General features: G+C 37.7%; 1 protein-coding gene and 1 long non-coding RNA gene across 7 annotated transcripts in view; one reads left to right on the top strand and one right to left on the bottom strand.

Moving 5' to 3' along the window:
* Nucleotides 1-17,279, bottom strand: part of ZSWIM5 (zinc finger SWIM-type containing 5) — a 202,861-nt gene extending 185,582 nt beyond the window's left edge. Inside the window, exon 1 of the mRNA XM_072772436.1 lies at nt 16,617-17,279. Within this exon, the coding sequence (XP_072628537.1) occupies nt 16,617-17,211 (595 nt within the window). The 5' untranslated portion in view covers nt 17,212-17,279. The remainder of the gene's footprint in view (nt 1-16,616) is intronic.
* Nucleotides 17,280-17,442: 163 nt separating this feature from the next.
* The window catches only part of LOC140602638 (uncharacterized), a 67,089-nt gene continuing 59,112 nt past the window's right edge, over nt 17,443-25,419 (top strand). For 2 of the 6 annotated variants that reach the window (XR_012005538.1, XR_012005539.1), the window contains exons 1-2: nt 17,487-17,836; nt 20,976-21,093. This is a non-coding gene — a long non-coding RNA (uncharacterized lncRNA). Of the gene's footprint in view, nt 17,837-20,806; nt 21,094-25,419 lie in introns of all 6 variants that reach the window. The other 4 variants (XR_012005542.1, XR_012005543.1, XR_012005541.1 and 1 more) reach the window with 4 other exon arrangements.

Below are 25,419 nucleotides of genomic sequence, written 5' to 3'. Positions count from 1 at the left end.
AAATTGATACCTATGAAGCAAAGGCAGCAGAAGCAAGACTAGAAGAAGTCAAACTACATGCATGTCTTTGACAATCAGGTACAACTCCCAGGAGCAAGTACTGCCTATCAGGGAGCTCCATGTTAAGCTAAAATAGCTGGAATCTTTACCCAAACTTGTTCGGCCATTTGCAAGGTGACTGTAGAGAACTGTGATCTCAGGTAAAGCAGCTCTCTGTAGCTGAGGCAGATTTGAACCAGGTGACAGTTGGAAACCATCCACTGAAAGCACTTCCTACAGCTGGAAAGGGAAACTTGTAGTTTGGAAATTATGTAGTTTCATTTCCATCTCTACCACAGAAACTGCCCCACCCAAGGTTATACCTTCTCCCCTCAGGTCAGCCCACATCTAATTCCAAATAACTCTTTTTTTTTTTTTTTTAAGATTTTGTTTATTTATTCATAAGAGACACAGAGAGAAAGGCAGAGACATAGGCAGAGGAAGAAGCAGGTTCCTCGCAGGAAGCCCCACGCAGGACTTGATCCAGGACCTGGGATCACGCCCTGAGCCGAAGGTAGACACTCAACCGCTGAGCTACCCAGGCGTCTCTAATTCCAAATAACTCTTAAATATGATACTAGCTCCAAAGTTCCCAAAAGGATTGACTGAAGTCTCCAAGGCAACTCCATCAGTTCAATCTCTCTGCCCTCCAAATCTTGCATCCCTTACTCTATTACAAGTCTTGTTCCTCAATAAACCTTCCACAAGCCAATCTCCATCTCAGAGTCCACTTCCCAAAAATATAATCTAAAAAACCCAATTCCTTAGAAAGATTCCATAAAGAAATAGCTATGGCCTACTCTGTTCAGTAACTTCACAGGCTATTACTTTATTTCAGATAGTGCAAATCCTTAAACTTCAGCTGTAGGTGGCACAATAATGTCAAGCCATCATTCTGAAATAAACAAAAAGTAATGTATACACCAGCATTTAGATTAGTAGAAAAAGATGAATATGTCAGAAATGCCAAAACTGAAATATTTAACTAGTAGAGGAGCAAATAGTAGAGCTGTGTCAATCCTTAAGAAAAACCATTGAGGGCAGCCCGGGTGGCTCAGCAGTTTAGCGCCACCTTCAGCCTAGGGCGTGATCCTGGAGACACAGGATAGAGGCCCATGTCCGGCTCCCTGCATGAAGCCTGCTTCTTCCTCTGCCTGTGCCTCTTTTTCTCTCTCTCTCTGTCTCAAACCATTCATAACCTGAAAATGGGTAGAATAAAAAAAAAGTTACTAAATCACATTCACCCATATTATATACATCAAGGCTCAAAGGCAATAGAAGAATTAATTGCAGAATTGTTATCAAAGTAGATTCTTCTACATAAATTAGTGGTTCCTGAACTTATTTGAGTCATGGATCCCTTTGAGTATCCAATGAAAGTTATAAACTGTCTTCTTTGAAAAATGTCCATATCCAAGGGTACTTGGGTGGCTCAATGGGTTAAGCATCCAACTCTTGATTTCAGCACAGGTCATGATCTCAGAGTTGAGGATCAAGACCCATTTTGGGTTCCATGATCAGTGGGGAGTCAGCTTGATATTCTTTCTTTCCCTCTTCAGCTGCCCCTGCACCTCCATGATCTCTCTAAATCAATCTTAAAAAAAAAAAAGTAAAGAAAAATGTCCATATCCATTTGTAAAATCTGAAAATAATTTCAGGAATTCATGGATCCCTGAAAGCTATTTACAGATGCCAGGTTAAAAGCCCCTGATGTATATCAGGTTTATAAAAGTAAGATGACATTTCTCTAAATCATGTTAACTTAAAAGGCTAAAAAATGCTAAACAAAATAATGCAGCTGAATAAACTATATTATTATCTGTTACTTATTTTAATTGCTTTATTATATAAGAAATACATAAATAGGCTGTCATCATAAAATGATTCAAGCAATACAGACTAAACTAAACTTCCTTTTGGTCACCACTCATTCCACTTCCTCAGAGATTACTTATCAATTCTGTTCAAATCCTTTTAGATTTTTCAATACCTTTTCAAAAACTTACATAACTATTAAAGTGTATAGAATTATTTTGGGGTAAATATGTTAAGAACTAGCATTTAAAAACAACAAAGGGGATCCCTGGGTGGCGCAGCGGTTTGGCGCCTGCCTTTGGCCCAGGGCGCGATCCTGGCGACCCGGGATCGAATCCCACATCGGGCTCCCGGTGCATGGAGCCTGCTTCTCCCTCTGCCTGTGTCTCCGCCTCTCTCTCTCTCTCTCTCTCTGTAACTATCATAAATAAATTAAAAAATAAATAAATAAATAAATAAATAAAATAAAAACAACAAAGGATGGGAGAAGATATTTGCAAATGACGTATCAGATAAAGGGCTAGTTTCCAAGATCTATAAAGAACTTATTAAACTCAACACCAAAGAAACAAACACATTCAATCATGAAATGGGCAAAAGACATGAAGAGAAATCTCACAGAGGAAGACATAGACATGGCCAACATGCACATGAGAAAATGCTCTGCATCACTTGCCATCAGGGAAATACAAATCAAAACCACAATGAGATACCACCTCACACCAGTGAGAATGGGGAACATTAACAAGGCAGGAAACCACAAATGTTGGAGAGGATGCGGAGAAAAGGGAACCCTCTTACACTGTTGGTGGGAATGTGAACTGGTGCAGCCACTCTGGAAAACTGTGTGGAGGTTCCTCAAAGAGTTAAAAATAGATCTGCCCCAGGACCCAGCAATTGCACTGTTGGGGATTTACCCCAAAGATTCAGATGCAATGAAACGCCGGGACATCTGCACCCCGATGTTTCTAGCAGCAATGTCCACAATAGCCAAACTGTGGAAGGAGCCTCGGTGTCCATCGAAAGATGAATGGATAAAGAAGATGTGGTTTATGTATACAATGGAATATTCCTCAGCCATTAGAAACGACAAATACCCACCATTTGCTTCAACGTGGATGGAACTGGAGGGTATTATGCTGAGTGAAGTAAGTCAATCGGAGAAGGACAAACGGTGTATGTTCTCATTCATTTGGGGAATATAAATAATAGTGAAAGGGAATATAAAAGAAGGGAGAAGAAATGTGTGGGAAATATCAGAAAGGGAGACAGAACATAAAGACTCCTAACTCTGGGAAACGAACTAGGGGTGGTGGAAGGGGAGGAGGGCGGGGGGTGGGGATGAATGGGTGACGGGCACTGAGGGGGGCACTTGATGGGATGAGCACTGGGTGTTATTCTGTATGTTGGTAAATTGAACACCAATAAAAAAATTAATTTATTAAAATAAATAAATAAATAAATAAAAATAAAATAAAATAATAAAATAAAAACAACAAAGGCGGTGCCTGGGTGGCTTAATCTGATAAACATCCTGTTGATTTCGACTCAGGTCATGATTTTAAGAGTTGTGGGATTGTGGGATTAAGCCCTGCATTGGGCTCCATGCTCCAGGAAGTAGGCTTAAGATTGTCTCTCTCCTTCTCCCTCTGCCCCTTCCCCACTCTCTCAAATAAATAAATCTTTAAAAAAATAAAAATAAAAACAACAAAGGATAGATACTAGTGATTTTACTAACATTAGCGAATTGCAGTATTGCTGAGCTTAATGATGTTTTCATGTAACTCTTTCCTGAATCCAGTCTATCCATTTAATTTGATTTGACCCACAAGTTCCAAATCCAATTTGGAACAAGCTATTGTATAAATGAAGCAATAAATTAATTCAACCAACACTAACATGCACATTCTATGTAAACCAGTGTACTGAACACTATGGAGCAATGGTTCCCAAATGTTTAAATCTGGACAGCTTATCAAAAGTAGATTCCTAAGTCCCATTCCAATCTTAGTTAACTAGAATTTCCAAGGGTAGAAGCACAGAATCTGTATTTTACCAAAACTCCTCAAGTGACTAAAGTGTAAAGTAGTCAGTGCTGGAAATCACGATTATGAAAGTCACAGAGGGGCACCCAGGTGGCTCAGTCAGTTAAGCAACCCACTCTTGACTTTGACTCAGGTCATGATCTCACAGTTGTGAGATCAAGCCCTGTGACCAACTCCATATTCACTACAGAGTATGCTTAAGATTTTCCTTCACCTTCTCCCTCCACCTTTGCCCAGACTAATGTATGCTTGCTTTCTTGCTCGCTCCCTCGCTCTAAATCAATCAATCAATCAATCAATCAATCAATCTTTTTTAAAAAAGGAAAAGGAAGTCATGAATAAGTTCACAATTCATTCCACAAAGACCTCTTAAGGGGTCATTTAGGAAACCTACTAGGTATGGTACTGGATATTGCACATATTGCAGGATACAGTTCTTGCCCTGGAAGCACTTGCAGACTGGAAGGGAAGATAATACCTGTAACAAATTAAAACACAAACTGAAAATGGAAAGTGCTGTCTCCTCACTAAAATTTATGCTCCATGAAAACAGGAAGTTTGTTTGAATAAAACACTGTCATGTCTCCAATGGCTAGACCAGAGTCTAGAACAAAATAGGTAATCAAACAACTGCTGATCAATGCATAGGACCAAAGTGGAAGGAAAATTTAATTTCAACTAAGCAGATAAGGAAATGGCACTTTTTAGAATGGAGGAACAGGCTATTAAGAGGCAGGGAAGGAGAATAGAAATAGAACTAAGAATCACAACCCCCTAAAATATAAGAAACTCCAAGCTGACTTTGCATACATTATTCAAATTTAACTGTGATATAAATTTTCTGAGACAGTATTGTATCACCATTTTATGGATGAAGAATTGAAGCACAAAGAGGTTAAGTAACTTGTCATCCAGGATTATACAACTGGAAAGCAGCATAAGGTCTTCAAGGTTCATCCATGCTGTAGTATGTATCACGATTTCCTTCCTTTTTCAAGGCTGGATAATATTCCATTGTATACATCTACCACATTTTGTTTATCCATTAATCTGTCAATGGACGCTTAAGTTGCTTCTACCCTTGGCTATTAAAATTAATGCTGCTGTTAAACATAAGTGTATGAATATCTATTTGAGTTCCTGCACTCAATTTTTTGGTATATATCCAGAAGCAGAATCGCTGGATCATATGATAATTTTATGTTTAATATTTTTGAGAAACTGTCATACTATTTTCACAGCAGCTGCACTACTTTATACTCCTATGAGTGATGCACAAGGGTTCTAATTTCTCCATATTCTCACTAACATTTGTTATTTTCTGTGTTTTTAATATCTGACATCCTAATGGGTGTGAAGTGATGTCCCTTGTGGTTTTTATTTGCATTTCTTCTTCTCGTGCTTATGGGACATCTACATACCTTCTCTGGAGAAGTATTTATTCAGCTCTTTCACCTATTTTTTAATCAGGCTATTTTTTGTTGTTAAGTTGGAGTTCTTAATATATTCTGGACATTTATCCTTTACTAGACATGTTGATTTTCAGTGGCCGGGAGGTTATCCATTTAGAAATAACTAATAGGCAAATGTACATGGTGATCTTGAATTCCAGAGGGAGAAACAACACAGATTTAATATTTATATTATTTGCACAATGATATTTATATAGTGCTTCCACTGTATAATATTAGTTTATTTAAAATCTCACAAAAAAAAAATCTCACAAAAATCCTGACACTTTTACAGATGAGAAAACTAAGGCAGATCTTCTGACTTCAAATCCCAACATTATTAGTTGGAAGTGTTGGATGGAAGCAAAAAAGATGCTGGCCAAGCTGATAGAGTTGTGGGCCCCTCCCCAATCCTCCAAACAGCTCAATTTTTCTGCTGCAAAAACTAGAATACCATCTGAGATTTAATTTGAAAATGAACAGTTGCTTTAAACAAAATTTAAACCACTACATTATATCTCGTGTTCATAAAACAATTATTAAAGTTATAGAAATAAATAAGATTGCTAAATTAGAAAGCTTGGGACAAAAAGGTACATCCTACTTTTGTGGGATAAGAAAAAAAAAGAAGGTAGGCAGAAAGAAAGCCAGAATGTTGAAGTAACTGAAACCTAATTAGTATTTCAAGAGGAAGATACAATAGACTATAGAAAATTCTATACAGAGTTCATGAAGGATAAAGACTGGAAAAAGAAGACTAAGCTTGGCAATCATGAGGTCACTGGTGACCTTTAAGAGATCAATTATAATACAGTGAATAAAAGCAGAAGTCAAACTGAAAGGGCTTCAGATATGGGGAGAATGTTGAAGAAGGAAAGGTAACAAATAGAGAATACTTTCAGAAATTGTAGTATATTAATAATAGAAAACACTTACATAGCACTAATAAGTGCTAGGCTCTGGTCTAAATATTTAACATATTAATTAATTTATCCTCAGGGGCACCTGGGTAATTCAGCCGTTAAGTGTCCAACTCTTGATTTCAGATCAGATCATGACCTCAAATCAGGGTCATGAGATGGAGCCCCACCTCAGGCTTGTCCCTGGGCATGAAGCCTGCTTAACATTCCCTCTCCCTCTCTACCCCTCCCCACTCCCTTCACCCTCTTCCCTACTCAAAGGTACGCACAGGGCGCTCGCTCATGCGCGCGCTCTCTCTCTCTCTCTCTCTCTCTCTCTAAAAAAAAAAAAAAAAAAGACAGGTGCCTGGGTGGCTTAGTTGGTTAAGTGTCATTCTCTGGCCCAGGTCATGATTCCAGCATCCTGGAACCAAACCTCTTGGAAGCCCTGCTTCTCCCTCTCCTCCCTGCTCGTACTCTCTCCCTATGTCTGTCGCTATTCTCCCTCAAACAATAAAATCTTTAAAAAAAAGATAATTTATCCTCAAAACAATGGTTGGTATCATCATTCTGCCCATCTACAGGTAATGAAACAGACACAGTGAGAAGCCAGAATTCTGAGGCTACCAGCTGCATAGTCCCTGCACATATGAGACAATATTTAATATTATATAATATATATCCTACATCATATTAAGTAATATTAATTTAATATTATATAATATATATCCTACATCATATTAAGTTGATACATGTAAACATATATGGTAGCAAAGAATATAATAATATTGAGAGAAAAAATTAACAAGATTATTTTTCACAATAGAGAACCATAACGTGAGTTTGAATTTTATATTGCTAACATCAACTATGTACATGATACTTGCCAGTCATGTCAGTTTATCAGGTGTTGACAGGCTGGCTTTTCCTGAAAGTATTAATGCTGCAGGCTTCCATTCAATAAAACCATGAATGAATAGGGGGAAAAATATAATGATCTCCAAGGCTTGCAAAGCCTTAATACAGTTCCCTGTTGTTTACAGACCATTGATAATGAATGGATAGACCAAAATCCATTTTGTTGATTGGCTCTATCATATGTTTATACCTAAAGGAAGCAATATTTTTTTAAAAAACAAAGAGAAAAAAGAGATTATATGAAGGTAACAAAACTGTTCTAAAGACAGAAATCTGTAAAATTTATTCTGAGAAAAAAGGATTAACACCTGGCAATATTTCTATCATCTTCCTGCCTGCCAATGTTACTCCTTTGAATCATTATGGACTAGAGTATTATGGGGCATAGCAATGTCAATACAGAAGAAATTTCTGGAAGGGTTAATCTAACTTATAAGCAATAAATTGTGTTTCCAAACTTTATAATAATATTAGACATAATTTTAATGTTTTTTATAATTAGAACTATATCTTAGAATTATATCAAAATACAACAATACATCCAGCTGTCCCCATTTCTTCTGTTAATCACTTCCTACTTTTTGCCCCCATAGTAACTACCTCTATTATTATGAAATATTATGCTAAATGCTATTTTACATGTGTATCCTAAATTATGTACTCAAGTATAGAAATTATGTTCTATTTGGTACAGAACATTAAAAATGTTAAATATAAATTTCAAAAATGAGTAAATGAACAAACATTTAGAAAATTATATGTTGATATTACATTCAGACAAATGTCTTTTGATGGTGATAAGACAAAGAATTTAGATATTTTTGCATAAGACCTTTCCAAAACACAGGCACACTTTCTTTAAGTGGTAAGAAAATAATTTTCCTTGAAATCCATTAATAAACCTAAAGATAGGTAAGAAAGATGACATGGTCCATAGCATTTTTGTAATATGTATTACATAATGTTTTGACTGCCCACAGTAAGTTTAAAAACACTGGTAACACTAATAACGATAATTATTTTTCTATAGCATTGTTTCAACATGGCTGTACAAAACAATTTAGGACCTTTTTTAAAATTCTGAAGTTGAGTCTTCATTCTCAATTAATTTGGGGTGAGTTCTGGATGGACACTGTCTTTTAAAAAATCTCCCCAGGTGATTTTAATGTGAAACTCACTATTCTTTCCTTTAAAATCAAATTTTTGGAGCATAATTCACATTCAAAAAAATGTACCAATTTTAAGTATACAAAATTCAGTAAGTTTTGATAAGTAAGTGCAGTCATGCAACTACTACCATGATCATGACATAGAACATTTCCATCACCCAAAAAAGTTTCCTCATACCTTACCCTGGACCCTAGCAACTACTTTATGTCACAATAGCTTCTGCTTTCTAAAATTTCATATACATGGAACTATGTTGTAGGTACTCTTTTTGGTCTAGGTTCTTTTATTCAGCATAATGCTTTTTAGACTCATTCATGTTTCTAGGCTATCAATACTTTGTTCTTTCTTATTGCTGAAAAGTAGTCATTGTATGGATATACAATTTCTCTATTTACACATCCGATAGACATTTGGAATATTTCCAGTTTAGGGCTATTCTGAAATAAACTGCTCTGAATATTCAAGTCTTTTTATGAACAGATGTTTTCACTTCTCTAAGTAAATATCTAGGAATAGGGTTGCTGAATCTTATCATTAAGTATATTATTAACTTAATATGAAACTGTTTTTCAAAGTGACTGTATCATTTGGCATCCCTACCAATTGCTCCACATCCTTGTTAGCACTAGTATAGCATTACTTTTAGCTATACTAGTGTGTATGTATGTAGTAATATCTCTTTGGTTATAATTTGCATTTCCCTAAGGACTAAATGATAAGAAGTATACATATATAACTGTTCTTAAAGCAAGAAAAGCACTAAGATTAAGGGTATTTTATCTTTTGATTCAATAGCCCATTATTAAAGAAGGTAACAATGTTAATCTGCCTGTATACCACATTCATCACTCCGTTATAATGGGAAACAAGCAAATGACCAAAAAACATATACACATAAGACTTCCAAAACAGGTTTCTGAGAATCGTAGAGTCAAGTACCCACTCAGTTTATAACCACTCACCTACAAAAAATGTCAACATAATGTAGTCCTTAGACACTTAGGCTTTAGTGTCCACCTTGGGTTTCTATTCTAATGTAGGAAAATATTTTGGAATGAGGTCCACTAAAAGCAGGTAAACAGTTATTTATTGAGACTTACACAAAACAAGTGACTAAATATTCAATGAATGAGGGGCGCCTGGGTGGCTCAGTCAGTTAAGCATCAGACTCTAATTTCAGCTCAGGTCATGATCTCAGAGTCGTGGAATCAAGCCCCACATCAAGCTCCAACCTCAGCACTGAGTCTGCTTGGGATTTTTCTCTCTCCCTTTCCCTCTGCCCCTGTCCCCACTCTCACATACACACTCTCTCTAAAATAAATAAAATCTTTAAAAAATTCAATGAGTGAATCAAGAACTAGTTAATAATAAGTTTCAAGGGTATTTTTTAATCTATGTAATGTTTTAAAAATCAGACACACCCAGAAATTACAAAATGCCAATATATCTCCTAGGCTCCCATTACATATAAATCAATGAAGAGATATGTCCATACTACATAAATATTAAAAAATCATTTGGGACGCTTGGTGGCTCAGCAGTTGAGCATCTGCCTTTGGCTCAGGGCATGATCCCAGAGTCCCAGGTCAAAGTCCCACATCGGGCTTCCTGCATGGAACCTGCTTCTCCCTCTACCTATGTCTCTACCTCTCTTTCTGTATCTCTCATGAATAAATAAATAAAATCTAAATAAATAAATAAATATTTAACAATTTACTCATTTATTTAAGGAACATTTACTGAACACCAACATAGGGCATGTCACATTATGCATTCTAAGGGGGCAAAAAATGTTTTCAATGCTGAAAACCAAAAATTAATCAGTTGGCTACATATGATTATAAAAAGTAACAGTAACTTAGCAGATGATAACATAATGCTAAAGCTAGTATTAAAATGAGTGTAATTTCCCTGGCATACTAGTTCAATGACAAGCTAAAAGAGGCCAAGAAACATACTGCCTGTATCAGGAAAGAAATAAGCCTATAAATAAGCTAGAAGGTAGAAAATATACAAAAAAGTGATCTGGAATGAGTTGTAGTCTAATATCAAACACTAATTCTAAGCCATATTAACTTGGATTTGGAAACAGAGTAAAACAAGGTTCATATGCTTTCAGGATTACCTATTTCCAAAGACAAAAAAAAACTCCTACAGTAATCTGTTCATCCATGCATATATACCGAGTGCTGTATTGCAGTCGTCATTTATAAAAAAAATGACAGGTTTAACCTTTAAATAACCACCTACTTGTCAAAAAAGTTCCACATGTACTAAAAATACTAAATAATATCAATCATGCAAAGCAAATCAATTAAATTGAAGTAATGTTTACCTAATAAAATGAATGTGATTTCTAATTTAAGCCATATCCAATGTAAAAAAGTTTAAAATTCACATGAAACTGTTATACAACAAGAAATAAGTATGAGAAGCTGTTATGAATTGAATTATGTCCCTCTAAAAATGGTATGTTGAAGTTCCTAACCCCCAGCACCTCAGAATGTGACCTTAGTTGGAAATAGGGTCACTGCACATGTAATTAGTTAAAATGAGGTCATACTGGAGTAGGGTGGGCCCCTAATCCAATATGACTGCTATCCTTATAAAATGGCCATGTGAAGATAGAGACACATAGCAAGAATGCCATGTGACAACAAAGGCAGAGATTAGAGTTACATGCCAAGGAATGCCAGCAAACCCCCAGAAGCTAGGAAAAAGCAAGGAAGAACTCTCCTATAGGTTTCAGAGGGAGCATGGCTGTGCCACATCTTGATTTCAGACTTCTGGCCTCCAGAATTGTAAGACAATAAATATGTGTTGTTTTAAGCCACACAGTTTGTGGCACTTTATTACAGCAGCCATAGGAAACTAATACAGCATTTCAGTATCTCTTTTGTATTCATTCATTAATTTACTGACATATTAATGCTTTGATTTTTAGAAGTTATTCTCTAAGGTATAATACAGTAAACTTGACTGGGTACAGTTCTATATATTTTAACATATTTACGTATATTTATATAACCATCACCATAATAGAATACTGATAGTTAAGTCTTGATTTTTAATAGCCATTGTTGAAACAACATAAATGAAATTGTTTCACATAGGCATAAGTAAATTTCTAGCCCTTTCACTTCAAAATTTTAGAGTTTGTACTCAACTTCAATAATGTATTTTTTTAATTCCTAAAATAGAGATAATCTCTAAAATAAAATCCACTATCTTTAATTTATTCATTATCTTTCAAATCCAAAGCTCTAATCACTGAATTCTACTCCTGAAACCAATATTGCGCTGTATGTTAATTAGCTAGAATTTAAATAATTTTTTTAAAATCTAAAGCTCTATCTTTGAGAAAATCACCTTCAGTAAGAATTTATCTAAAGCTTTCATTTGAAGAAAATAAGTCACCATTCTTCACACAAAACAGATGGTCAACACAGAAGATACACACATGTAACATTCACACTACTTAATGCTATCAATTTAGTAATATGCACAAGTATGAAGTCTTCCCATAGTCTTCTAATACCACATGAATACTAAAATCCAGCTTCACTCTTTTTTTTTTTTTTAAGTTTTATAACACTGAGAAGTCACTCTTAACCTTCACTATTCAACAAACATTCATTAAATATTAAGATGTATGTATGGTGCATTGGGAGGGAGGTAGAAAGAGAGAAATTATTGCTTAAAAAAGAACTAGTGTGGTTTTAAAACTTGGTAAGTTTCTACTCTAAAAAATGTTACCACTTACCCCCTAAAGGCATGCAGCTACCTTCTATGCTGGAACAGCTTAAATATAAATTCATTTTTTCCCCACATGAAGTTTTATTATTATTTTAATAGCTATTCTAACTTAAAAACACAATGCTACAAAGCTTTTTAGGTGAGGGTATTTTTTGTTCCCCCCCAATACAGATCAAAATAAATTATACATAAAAATCAACAACAGTGGGCAGCCCGGGTAGCTCAGCGGTTTTAGCGCCGCCTTTAGTTCAGGGTGTAATCCTGGAGACCCAGGATCAAGTCCCATGTCGCGTTCCCTGCATGAAGCCTGCTTCTCTCTCTGCCAGTGTCTATGCCTCTCTCTCTCTGTCTTTCTCCTGAGTGAATAAGTAAAATCTTAAAAAAAAAAAAAAAAAAATCAACAGTAATACTTGTCACAATGTACTTCACAAAAGTTATGCTATAGAAAAATTTCATAGAAGTTCATTGATAATATACAAGTACTCATAATTATAAACTTTTTACTTGTTATTTAAGCTATGAATAATTTTCTGAAATGGATCTTTTAATTATTGTCTTTGTAATTATACTTTTTCTATATAAGGTAGTACATTAGCATTGTGGCTCTAATCTTGGAAGACTATCCAAGGACAAATTACACTTGCTAGAAACTGTATGGACTAAAAAAACATGGGGTTCTGTCAAAGTCAACAGTCATAATCTGTGAAAATTTCTGGGTAAATAAATAAAATTACAATATATGAATATATATAATATACATAAGATATATATACTAATATATAATTTATATAGCTAAGATATACCAGCACAGAAAGCCCATCTAATTTTTTAAAAATCTAAATATCCAAATAAACATTTCTGCATTTAAGGAAGAAAAACCGTTAATGTTTAAAAAAAAAAAAAAAAGCACAATTGCATTTATTTTTAACAGCATTTAGTTGAGATATAATAGACCAATGTCCTGGATCACCCACAAAATCTGATTTCATTTGGAATTTGACATTATAGTCACTTACAAAATATATACCCTTTTAAAAATTTTCCGGTACCTCATCTGTTTCCTAAAGTTAGAAAATTCTTTCAAATTATACATTCCAATTGAGCAAAAGGAACTGAACAGCAAAAGGAATTAGTATAAGGTGGATATCCAACAACTACAACCTAGGTTCAGACATAGAGCATTGTCAGACCACCTAAAGACCCCTGGGTACTTCTTCTTAGTCATGTTAATGCTTCTTTCCCCTGAATTAATCCAGATTTCCCTGAGAAGACACAAACCTACTTTAAGTTTTACCACAGATAAATTAATTTAAAATATGAGTTGCAAAAAAGGGTCAACATCTTAAACTATTAGTAAATTATAATTATTCCATTCTTATACCATCTGCAGACTCCTAAATAAGTATTTTTTTCCAAAGTTTATACTACTGCTAATTTCCATGGGCTTCTTAAACAGGTTAGAAAGCAAATACCTAAAACATCTGAACTCTATTACCGTCATAATACTGAGAGATCAGACTATAAGTCTATTCACACAGCTTTAAATTTACAGATGTCCATGAAAAGACTAATTTACAATTTTCCCTTTTTAAAAGGAACAATACTTCTGATTCTACTGTTATGTAGAAGAAATGTATCTTTTGAGGATAACAACCTATAGTTCTCCCATTTGTTTATATCAAGCTGGGGAAGTTTCAGTTCTGACTCAAAATTTGATGTTTTCTACAGAGTACTTGCTTTTCAGTAAGTCCATTACTTCCCATTACCAGATTCCATGTGGAAAGTAATTGGAAGTTACAGAATGTAACCTACTCTTTCCTACTCTTTGCACATGTCTTTTTGTTATTGTCTATTTTCTTTTTTTTTTTTTTTAATTTTTATTTATTTATGATAGTCACAGAGAGAGAGAGAGAGGCAGAGACACAGGCAGAGGAAGAAGCAGGCTCCATGCACCGGGAACCCGACGTGGGATTTGATCCCGGGTCTCCAGGATCGCGCCCTGGGCCAAAGGCAGGCGCCAAACCGCTGCGCCACCCAGGGATCCCTATTGTCTATTTTCCTTCAAAATTTTTGTTTTGTGTTGTGCTGTTCTCTTCATTTTTAAAAATTTGTTTTTTTTTAATTTTGAGGTATTTTTGTTTTCTCCATTTAAATACCCTTATGAATTCTTTCCTTAAAAGGATATTGCTATAAACATACCCTAATCTCCTTTCCTTTCTAAACCATCAGCCTTCAATAACTTCCCAATTCTGAGGTTATGACTCTGGTTTAAAAACAGCAAGGAAATATGTGGTATTTTAAAATTAGCACCACTGAGCAATTAAATTGAGTTTAAGTTATAAACTGAAGAACACGATTACTATCTTCCTATATACAAATCACTTTCTCACTCATCTCTTGGCAATACTTTTATAAAGCCTATCATCTAGATTAAGTCACATACTCACATTTTTAAGAGATGAGAGATGAGTCTTAATGTCAGGTATTAAAAGGTGATTCAAAAAAAAAAAAGGTGATTCATGCCAACATACAGAACTCAAAATGCTACAGAATGGAATATCCTTCTCTTTCACACTTATTAGCATAAATGAAGATAAGAAAAATAAAGATTACACAGCTCACAGTTCTCAAATAGCATTATCTAAAAGTCATAATTCATTCTCCTACCTTCATCTATGAAATCCACAGTGAGAATCAGAAAATGTGCTTATGTGTCTTTTCTCCAGACCCCACAATTCCCATCCAAGAGCTCATTACCCCAATAAGCATGCCAACTGTCATATCATGAAAGAAAAATAACTGATTTAAACATGACCTGGATCACCCACAAAATCTGATTTCATTTGGAATTTGACATTATAGTCACTTAAAAGATATACACCCTTTTAAAACTCTTCCTGTAGCTCATTTGCCCCCTCAAGTTTGAAAATTCTTTCAAGTCCATCCCTTACTATAAAACGACCACTTAAATTGACATTTTTCTATTTAAAATATTTTAAACAAGAATTATAAAAGCTGATCAAAACTCATACAAAGTTTACAGACTAATAGACATTCACCTTCATATTTTTAATATTTAGTACTAAAGCTGAACACTTTAATTATCTGATTATTCAACTCATTCTTTCAAAAACACAAATGCACAAAGGACAAGCTAGCCTTTTCCAAAGAAAACTTTCTCAATCCACTGTCACTGTTTTCTGACACAGGATGAATTTAGATAAATTTACATTTCACATTTGCAAAACAAATTGTGATATACTGTTGTTTAAAAAGAAACAGAGGATTCAATGATTCTCAATAACCAGAAGTAGATTGCTTTATAGGAAACACCACAATGCACCACTCTTCAAAAAAAATTTTTTTCAAATATATTAGTTTTACCTGGAGGAAAGAAAGCTAGATGTCTGGCGTGCCTGTGTATGTGTTCCAGTGCTTGTTTAATTCTAAAAACAACCCTTCTCCAACTCCTTTCAAAAATCAATATTTTTTCAATAAATATGAGCATATACAGGGCAATAAAATGCATAATATGCACTTCCAGAATGTTACAATAACCCAAATAGAAAAAAAAAATTCTGTGTTTTAATTTTCTACACAGCAATTCAATGTTAAACAATGTCATTTTTCCCCCTTTCTCCCTATTCCACTATTCAGGTCTTCTACTGTATCTGTGTATTTAGTAGGATTAACAAATTGACTAGAGGATCCGGAGGAGTAAAAGAAATCATTTTTCACTTTTCCACAACCAAAAAAGATAAAAACAAAAGCAAATCCGAAGACTCATTAAATGAGAAGCATTTGAAAAACCCAACGTGACCAGCTTTTGATTTACCCTAGTCTGACAAGGAAGACAGACCCCACCCCCACTCCAGATTGTGTGGCTTTTTTTTTTTCCTTGGGTGGGGGTGTAGAGAAGAGAGCTGTCACATTTCCATCTTCGGTTATTGTTAAGTCCGCAGCCTAGATTCCCAAGTACCACTGGTCCAAGGGAAAAAAAATATTAAGGCAGATAATTTTAATTGTCTGAAATGCACAGTATTTTTTTTCCAATCTTAAAGTTAATTATACCCAGCTTCAATCTGCTAAATCTACAGATTGCCTTTGACAGCCTGTCCCTCAAACATTCCCTGTAAGGCTGCTTGCTCCAGATTCACTAAGAATTTTCTTCTCTCCAAACTTAAAATTTTAAAAACGCATTTCTGAAATTATTGCATCCAAAAAGGCATTCCTTTCCATCCTTTTGCCTTTGGTGTGGAGTGTAGAATAAAGAGTAAAAAAAGAAAAGAGCGATCTATTTGCTCTTCGAACAAAAAGAAATGGGGTAGAGGGCCAGTTGGGGAAAGAGCAGCAGTGGACCTGAATGAAATGTTGAGAAAAGTTTTTTATGTGACTACTGTGTCCTTAGGCAGGGGAACAAGAGTTGGACAGAAAGCCTGAATCTCGGCCCCGGGCTCCGGCAGAGAGAAGGCACCTGCGGAAAAGAAGGCCAGGCACCAGAGAGGAGCCGGGCGAGCACCTACCGACTTGCAGCACGTTCTCCACCGAGCCGCTGTCCAGCAGACGGATGCCCCGGCGGAACGGCAGCCCCTCGCCGCCGCCGCCCGCCGCTCCGGCCGCTGTGCCCAGCCCGGGGGATGCCCCCGCCGCGGCGGCCCCGGGGGCGGAGCTGGTCGGAGCGGCGGCCCCGGGGGGCGGCGGCGGCCCCTCCTCGGCCGGCGAAGCCCCCGCGGCGCCGCCAAGCGCTCCGGCGCCGGGGCCGCCGCGGTACTGGAAACTGGAGTACATGCAGATCTCCCGCTCATTCCGCGGGAAGGACCAGTAGACGATGCGGCGCTGCACGGGCTCCGGGATCCGCTCGAAGCGCTCCTCCACCCTCTCGTACGCCCACTTTTCCGCCACCGTCTTGGCGGCGCAGTCCAGCAGGGACTCCGGCTGCAGGTGGGGGCGGGCCCCGGGGGCCAGGCAGCTGCCGCCGACGCCCCCTACCCCGCCGCTGGCCGCCCCGGGCGAACCGCGAGGGTGGTGAGCCTGCGGGCTGGGCCACGAGCACAGGCGCTTAGCCGGAGAGACCGGCGACGGCGAGAGCAGCTCCTCTCGCTCACCTCCTTCCGCCATTGCTGGGAACTGACTGACTGAGGCGGCGGCGGAGGCGGCGGCGGCGGCGGCGGCACCGACTGCGGCGGAGACCCCGGCCACGGCCACGCGCCCCGCGCAAGCGCCCAACTGCGGCGCCGGGGGGCGGGGCAAGCAACCCCGCGAGCCGGCCGGCCCGAGTGGGGAGCCTGGGCCGGCCCGGTGCGCGCGCCGCAAGCGCCGGCGAGGGCGGCCTCAGGACGAGCGTGAGGCGGCGCGCGCCGTCCGGGCCGCCACGGGCGCGAGAGGGGGCGGGAGCGAGCGCCGGCTGGTGGCGCGCGCCAGGCGCAGACAGCCCAGAACGCGCGCCGAGCGCTTGCGCGGGGCCGACGGCCACCTAGGGGCGAGGAGCGCCGCGCACAGCTGCCGACCGGCGCGCCACTAGCCCACCTGCAGCCCGGCCAGGAGGAGGGCTGGACTGTGGGGCCAAGAGAAATGGCCGGGCCGGGAGCCCTCCGAGGAGCCGCCTCCGCGAACTTCTAGGCTTGCCGGGCACAGGCTGAGAGAAAGTTCGAAACCAGGCTGCTGTGGTAGAAGTAATGACAGGAGACCGCCGAGCAGAGGAGCCGGCAGAAAGATGCTGGGAAGACACCGGGGAAAAAAACCGGTAAGTTCGAGTGATGTAAACTTTCCTCACGCCGCAGTGACGTAGGATGAAGTCGGCGGTCCCCTCCAGAGCCGATCAAAGCTGCCCCGGCCGGTGCCTGGACAGTGGGACGCCAAGGTCTCACCGCCCGGGCGGCTGCACCATCCCAGGTTTTGGCAGGTTTAGCACCTTGCATCCTAGGAAAGAAAATTTCTGTGTGTGTTTTTGGTAGAATTCTCTGATCCTCTGCCTCCAGTCTAAATTAGGTCTTTGATGTTTTTCTCACTTGGCTCAGTTTTTTACACCTCTGTATTACGACAATTACAATTACAACAAATTGTACACATTTTAAAAAAAAATATTTGTGTAATGTCTGTCCACCTGCGTGTAAACTCCATGAGAGCCAGGATCACTCACAAGTATTTTCTTCACTGTAATTTATCTTCTGCCTGGCATATAGTGGATGCTCAAGAACAGCAACTTCACTAACTCCTCCAGAAACAACACTGAGTTGTAAGCGGCCGTCTGTTGCTCGGTCAAGAAAACTCATTATTGGGGATCCCTGGGTGGCTCAGTGGTTTAGCGCGCCTGCCTTGGGCCCAGGGCGTGACCCTGGGGTCCAGGGATCAAGTCCCACGTTGGGCTCCCTGCGTGGAGCCTGCTTCTCTCTCTGCCTGTGTCTCTGCCTCTCTCTCTCTCTCATAAATAAATAATCTTAAATGGATTTACCAAAAAAAAGAAAACTCATTATTTCAGATTTGCTGACTAATCTCTATAACTTTAAAATATTCCAAGAACTGTATGTTCCTTTAATTGCAGTCAACCTTTAAAATGAATGAGTTCTAGGGTATAAAGTAAGAAGAGAGTAAATGATTGAAGACAACCGAGCCAAAGTAGTAGTTTAGTTTTGCTATAACCTCAGAAATACAGAGCACAGGCTGTAGAGGCAGAATTGGTTGTCAATCACACTTATTACTTGTGGGATGTTAGTCATGACTCACTTAAATGATTTGTAAAAGGGAGCTAGTAATTATGCTCATATAATTGTAAGGATTACAAATATTTCAAATCAAGTGTTTATGTGGTACTTGATATCAATAAATGGATTTATATCTATAGACGTCTTAATTGGTTGTTGTGAAATAGCATAATCTCTACTCCTTCTTAAATCTGATACTACAATTAGACTTCCATGGCATTCATTCTTCTCCCTCCTAGAACTTACAGGTTTGAGGGGGGCGGGATTTCTTTAATGCCTTTCTCCCTAACTAGACTACAGGTATGAGAATGTAAAGGCAGAAACCATTTCTATGTAAGGAAGGGCCTATCTCTATCACTTGCCACAATGCTTTACACATGGAAGATATCAAAAAATACTTGATTTTTGAGTCAATGAATATGTTACTCTGATTTAATCAGCAGCTGGTAAATACGGTTAATAGACGTTGGGACATAGGAAGAAATGTCACTTAAACATATTTATTAAAAGTTAAGTTGAGGGGTACCTTGGTGGTGCAGTTGGTTAAGTATCCAACTGGGTGGAGATGTTAGGGTGGTGAGATCGAGCCCTGCATGAGGCTCTACTGAGCATAGAGTCTGCTAAAGTTTTTCCCTCCCTCTCCTGCCCCTCCCCACCTTGAGCACTCTCTCTCTCAAATAAATAAATCTTTAAAAAAAACAAAGTTTGATTCTTATGAGTTTGATTTAACTAGGTACTCTTTCTTTATTTTGAGAACATTAAACAATATAGAAAAGTACAAAGAATAACATAACCTACACCCATATTCTCACCACTCAGAATGAATAATTATTACTTAATATATCAAAAGTCCACTTCAACCCTCTGCATTTAGCATTCCCAGAGCAAGTACAACCATAGTTTGCAGCCCATTTTTAAATCACGTGGAAGTGTAACATTGTTTCCTGTGTATCTTAATTAATTAAATGGTATCACACTGCCTAACATACTGATACCCTTCTTTTTTCTGTGCATATTGATACACAAACATCTCACTCATTCCTTCTAAGTGCTATAAAAATATACCTTCTTGACAATATATCACATTTTATTTCAAAGCCTCCCTCCATCATTTGTTAGCTATATATAAAGAAGTTACTTAAACCCTCCATGCCTCAGTTTTCAAATTTATAAAATGGGAATAATAAGAGTTCTTACATAGTATGTTTTGTAATTAATATATGTGAATTGAATGGAATAGTACTTACCACGTGGTAAGTACTCAATAAATGTTAGCTATTATTTATGTATGTATTTCACTAATGATGGATATTTACATGTTTCCTTTTTATTATTACTAAGTATTAGAAATAGTACTTCAATGAACACTCAGTGCCTCAATGAACATCTTTGTTCTTTGAGCATATATTCCAGAATGTCTCCTTGGCATATAGCCAGAATGGAATTACTGATCATAGGATAGAAATAAGTTCAGTTTTGCTAAATGTTGCCAATTTGTGTTCCAATGTAGCTATACCATATTAGTTATTTATGCTGAGAACAACTCTAAAACTTAAGAGGTTTCAAATAACACTAGGAATTATTATCTCTCACAATTTCTATGAGTAAGGAATTTGGGAGCAGCTTAACTGTGTGATTCTAGCTCAAAATAGCCCATAAATTTAGCATTAGATATTGGCTAAGGCTGCAATCATCTGAAGGCTTGATTGGGATTGGAGGATCCTCTTCCAAAATGGCTCCCTCATACAGCTGGTAAATTGATGCTGGCGCTTGGCAGGAAGCCTCAGATCCTCTCCATCTGAGCTTCTGCAATGGGCTATTTGAATATCCTTATGACATGGCTGGTTTTCTCCAAAGGAATTAAGGGAGCAAGCCAGAAGCTACAATGCTTTTTATGACCTAACCTGACCTAACCTACAATGCTTTTTATGAATAACCTGAGAAGTCATTTACCATCACTTCTACCATATTCTATTTTCTTTCTTTTTTTTTTTTTTTATTATTTATGATAGGCACACAGTGAGAGAGAGAGGCAGAGACACAGGCAGAGGGAGAAGCAGGCTCCATGCACCGGGAGCCCAACGTGGGATTAGATCCTGGGTCTCCAGGATCGCGCCCTGGGCCAAAGGCAGGCGCTAAACCGCTGCGCCACCCAGGGATTCCCATATTCTATTTTCTCAGAACAGTTCTGACTCAGTGTGGGAAAAGACTACAAAAGTGTGAACACCAAGGAAGAGGCAAGGATCAGTGGAAGCCATGTTGGATATTGGCTACAACAACCAACTCCCACAAGCACTGAGTAAGAATACTATTTCCCTATATTCTTACCAATAAGCAATATGCAATATTGTCAGACTTAATTTTTAACAGCTGATTAACAAGAAGTGTTTATGCTTTATTTTTATTTGTTTACTGGTGTGGTTGAACATCACTTTACATATTCTTGGCCACAATATACCTCTTCTATATTTTGCCTAATTACATTTTTTTCTATTGGATTGTTTAATTTTTTTTGATTTGTAGTAATTTATATGTTCTGGATAGAATTTCTTTGTTATATACATTGCAAATATCTTCTTCCAGTATGTGTTCTGTCTTTTAAATTTATTATGTTTTTTATTATACTTTGCTATACTGAGATTTTAAATTTTGGCGACACCAAATTACCTAACTATTCTTTTAAGTTTTGCACATATTTTATCTTATTTAAGGAAGCTTTATCTGGTCTGTATTTTCTTCTAATTGTTTTGAAATATTTTCACTTTTTGGCCTTTTTTCCTAGTAGAATTTTTTTTCTTTCTATGGATGTAATTTTAATTATTTTTCTATGAAGGCAGTTGGTAATTGCTCTAAAATCATTTGTCAAATAGTTCAGCCTTTCCTGAATTGATTTGTGATGTACCAAATTGTCTTACATCTGTAGGTTTGTTTCTGGTCCTTTTTTTCTGTTTCACCTACCTACCTTTTTACCTCTTCCTATTACAAAAATACATTTTTATTAATAATTTGGTAATAAGTAACTAACTTTGGAAATGTTTAGATAACTGGTAGGATGAATCTCCCTTCTTTGTCCTTGTTTTTCAATTTTGTTTTTGCTATCCATGCACCAATTTTAGTATGTTTCAAAAAAGTCCTGCAGGGATTTTTCTTTTCTTTTTTTCCTGGTATTGGTGTTTTGTATGGTAACTATTTTTTTACATTTGTTTTTATTTAAGTTCGATTTACCAACATATAGTATAACACCCAGTGCTCATCCCATCAAGTGTCCTTCTCAGTGCCCATCACCCCTTACCCCATCCCCCTGCCCACCTCCCCTTCCACAACCCTTTGTTTCTCAGAGTTAGGAATCTCTCATGGTTTGTCTCCCTAGTTTTTCCTACTCAGTTCCCCTCCTTCCCCTATAATCCCTTTCACTATCTCTTATATTCCATGTGTGAGTGAAACTATATGATGATTGTCCTTCACCGATTGACTTACTTCAGTCAGCATAATACCCTCCAGTTCCATCCACGTCAAAGCAGATGGTGGGTATTCGTCCTTTCTGATGACTAATAATATTCCATTGTGTATATATACCATATCTTCTTTATCCATTCATCTGTCGAAGACATCATGGCTCCTTCCACAATTTGGCTATTGTGGACATTGCTGCTTTGAACATTGGGGTGCAGGTGTCCTGGCATTTCACTACATCTGTTATCTTTGGGGTAAATACCCAGTAGTGCAATTGCTGGGTCGTAGGGTAGCTCTATTTTTAACTTCTTGAGGAACCTCCACACTGTATTCCAAAGTGGCTGTACCAGTTTGCATTCCCACCAACAGTGCAAGAGGGTTCCCCCTTCTCCACATCCTCTCCAACATTTGTTGTTTCCTCTCTTGTTAATTTTCGCCATTCTCACTGGTGTAAGGGTGTCTCATTGTGATTCTGATTTGTATTTCCCTGCAGGGATTTTTCTTGGAATTACATTGAATTTCTTGGGGACAGCTAATATTTTTATAATTCAGTCTTCATTAAAAAAATAGTCATTCAGGCTTCATAAATGTAGTTATCTCTTCATTTATATGAGTCTTCTTTGCTAATATTTTTTAAAGAACTAAATATTTTATTATTACTCATATTTATTTTGTGGCCTTAGTGATGGCTAGATCTTTTCCAAGATACCATTAAACAGGAAATAATTTCACTTCTGGTAGCTTAACATCCAGTTAGTAAGATAAGATGAAACACAGGAAAAAAATAACAGTAGAAGATTGAAAGAATACAAAAAAGCAATAGGTACAAGAAGCTTCAAAGGATTGTCAAGTGACTTGAAGAAGCAGTGATTATTTTGGGAATCAGAAGGATCACTTTAGTAGAAACTGTGAGATGGAGTTCTACTATAGTCTTCTTTCATCTAGATCTTGGAGAATGAGTAGAATTCAAAAGGCCCAAAGGCTTAGGGAAGGAATTCAAATTGAGTTGAGCTACTTCAACAGAAACCCAAAAGCTCTGAAAAGTACAAAACATTTTAATGGAACAGTTTTTAAAAATCCATGTAGCTAGGGATGCCTGGGTGGCTAAGCGGTTTGGCGCCTGCCTTTGGCCCAGGGCGTGTTCCCAGGATCCTGGGATTGAGTCCTGCATCAGGTCCCTGTGGAGGAGGCTGCTTCTCCCTCTGCCTGTGTCTCTATGTGTCTCTCATAAATAAATAAATAAAATATTTTTAAAAATCCATTTGGCTATAATAATGGAAAATAAGATTAGAAGGGTCTTTTAAAAGCCAAATCGTGAAAAAAAAAAAAAAAAGCCAAATTATGGATAATCTTAAATGCCAGGTAAGGAATTTGAAGTTGAGTATACAGAATGAACAATGGGAAACCAAGGTTATTAGACAGCTATATAACATTACAAAACTGAGTATAACCTATTTTCTGTTTGTTTTTTCACATCTTTCCTCCCATTAGTCTGTGCTTTGTAGTTAGTACATAATAGATTCTCAGTAAACATTTTATGAATAAATGGGTGAGTGATCTGGCTATAATGCAGAGAACCTATCTGAAGGGAAAAAAATGGAAGACATAGGAACCTATTCCATTAATCTGGTCATGAGTTAGTTATTAGTGGCCTCAATTCAGATGACATAGGAAAAGAAAAATTTCCCTGAATAAAGTGTTTCTGAAAAAAAATAAAATGCTTCTGCCATATTGTTCCTGAAAACTGATACAATGAATATTTAGTAATATCAGCACTGTACCTTAGAGTAGCAGAGTGATTTTTTTTTTAATAGACTATGAAGCTACATTTTGAGTTTTCTGGTATTTGTGCCATTTTGAAACAAATAAAATGAATAAACCATTTTTTGTGAGGCATTATAAGTTAAACATAGCAAAGGATACTAAATTTTTTTAAGATTTATTTATTTATTTATTTATTTATTTATTTATTTATTTATTTATTTATGATAGACAGAGAGAAAGAGAGGCAGAGATACAGGAGGAGGGCGAAGCAGGCTCCATGCCGGCAGCCTGACGCGGGACTCGATCCCGGGACTCCAGGATCACGCCCTGGGCCAAAGGCAGGCGCCAAACCACTGAGCCACCCAGGGATCCCGAAAGGATACTAAATTAATTAAAACAGTCTAGCCCTGATCTGGGACTGGGAATTGATAGAGCAAGTTGCCAAAAGATAAGGAAGCAAGGACATCTAATAATAATATTTAAAATTGATACAATATTTTACAGTTTCAGCTGGAAAATAAAGCAATGTTGAAGAAAATTCACTGAGTTGTGTTGACCAAAAATACTAATTTAATTCTTATTTCAGATCAAAATAAAGCCCTAGGGCAGCCTGGGTAGCTCAGCAGTTTAGCGCCACTTCAGCCTAGGGCGTGATCCTGGAGACCCGAGATCGAGTCCCATGTCCGGCTCCCTGCGTGGAGCCTGCTTCTCCCTCTGCCTGTGTCTCTGCCTCTCTCTCTCTCTCTCTGTGTCTCTCATGAGTAAATAAATAAAATCTTTTTTAAAATAAAATAAAATAAAATAAAGCCCTAAACGCTGCTTAGTAAACTCTCTTATTCATCCCTGATTAGCACCTTTATCCCATTTTACCAATGAAGAAAGGTTCAAAATGTTGTTTCTTAATCAAGGTCACTAGCATGTGAGTGACAGAACTCAAATCCATGTTGTTGAATTCTGAGCCTAGTGAAATTTCATTTCTGTACCATAGTTGTCTCACCTAAGAGCCAAAGGCTTTTGTAAGGATAGCATGAAAGTGAATATATATTTTCTTTCCTGGACAAGGACTCAAATTTGGCTAGAAAGAAGTTCTCAGATTGATTCACTTAAAAGGGAATAAGCAATTAGACTTCTCAATGAAGCATGAGAACCATTCATTGGCTATAGTCAAATAGTGAAACTCAAGGAAAGAAAAAGGAAAAAGAGGGCAAAAACAAGATGAAGGAGAGGGGGAAGGTGAGAAGGAAAAGGAAAAGCAGCAGTGACTTATAAGAGAGAGACCATAATACACTGGAAATATCAGCAGGTGGAATAATAATGATACCCAAAGTAAGGCCTTGTTGATATGTGGCTTGTGTGGAGTAAATACAGAGGTCAGTAGTGTTATTGAGGGCTATGTGAGCCCATTGTT

This window comes from Canis lupus, chromosome 13 (genome assembly GCF_048164855.1).
Source record: "Canis lupus baileyi chromosome 13, mCanLup2.hap1, whole genome shotgun sequence".
Classification (NCBI taxonomy): domain Eukaryota; kingdom Metazoa; phylum Chordata; class Mammalia; order Carnivora; family Canidae; genus Canis; species Canis lupus.
This window is presented reverse-complemented; position numbering and strand designations above follow the sequence as displayed.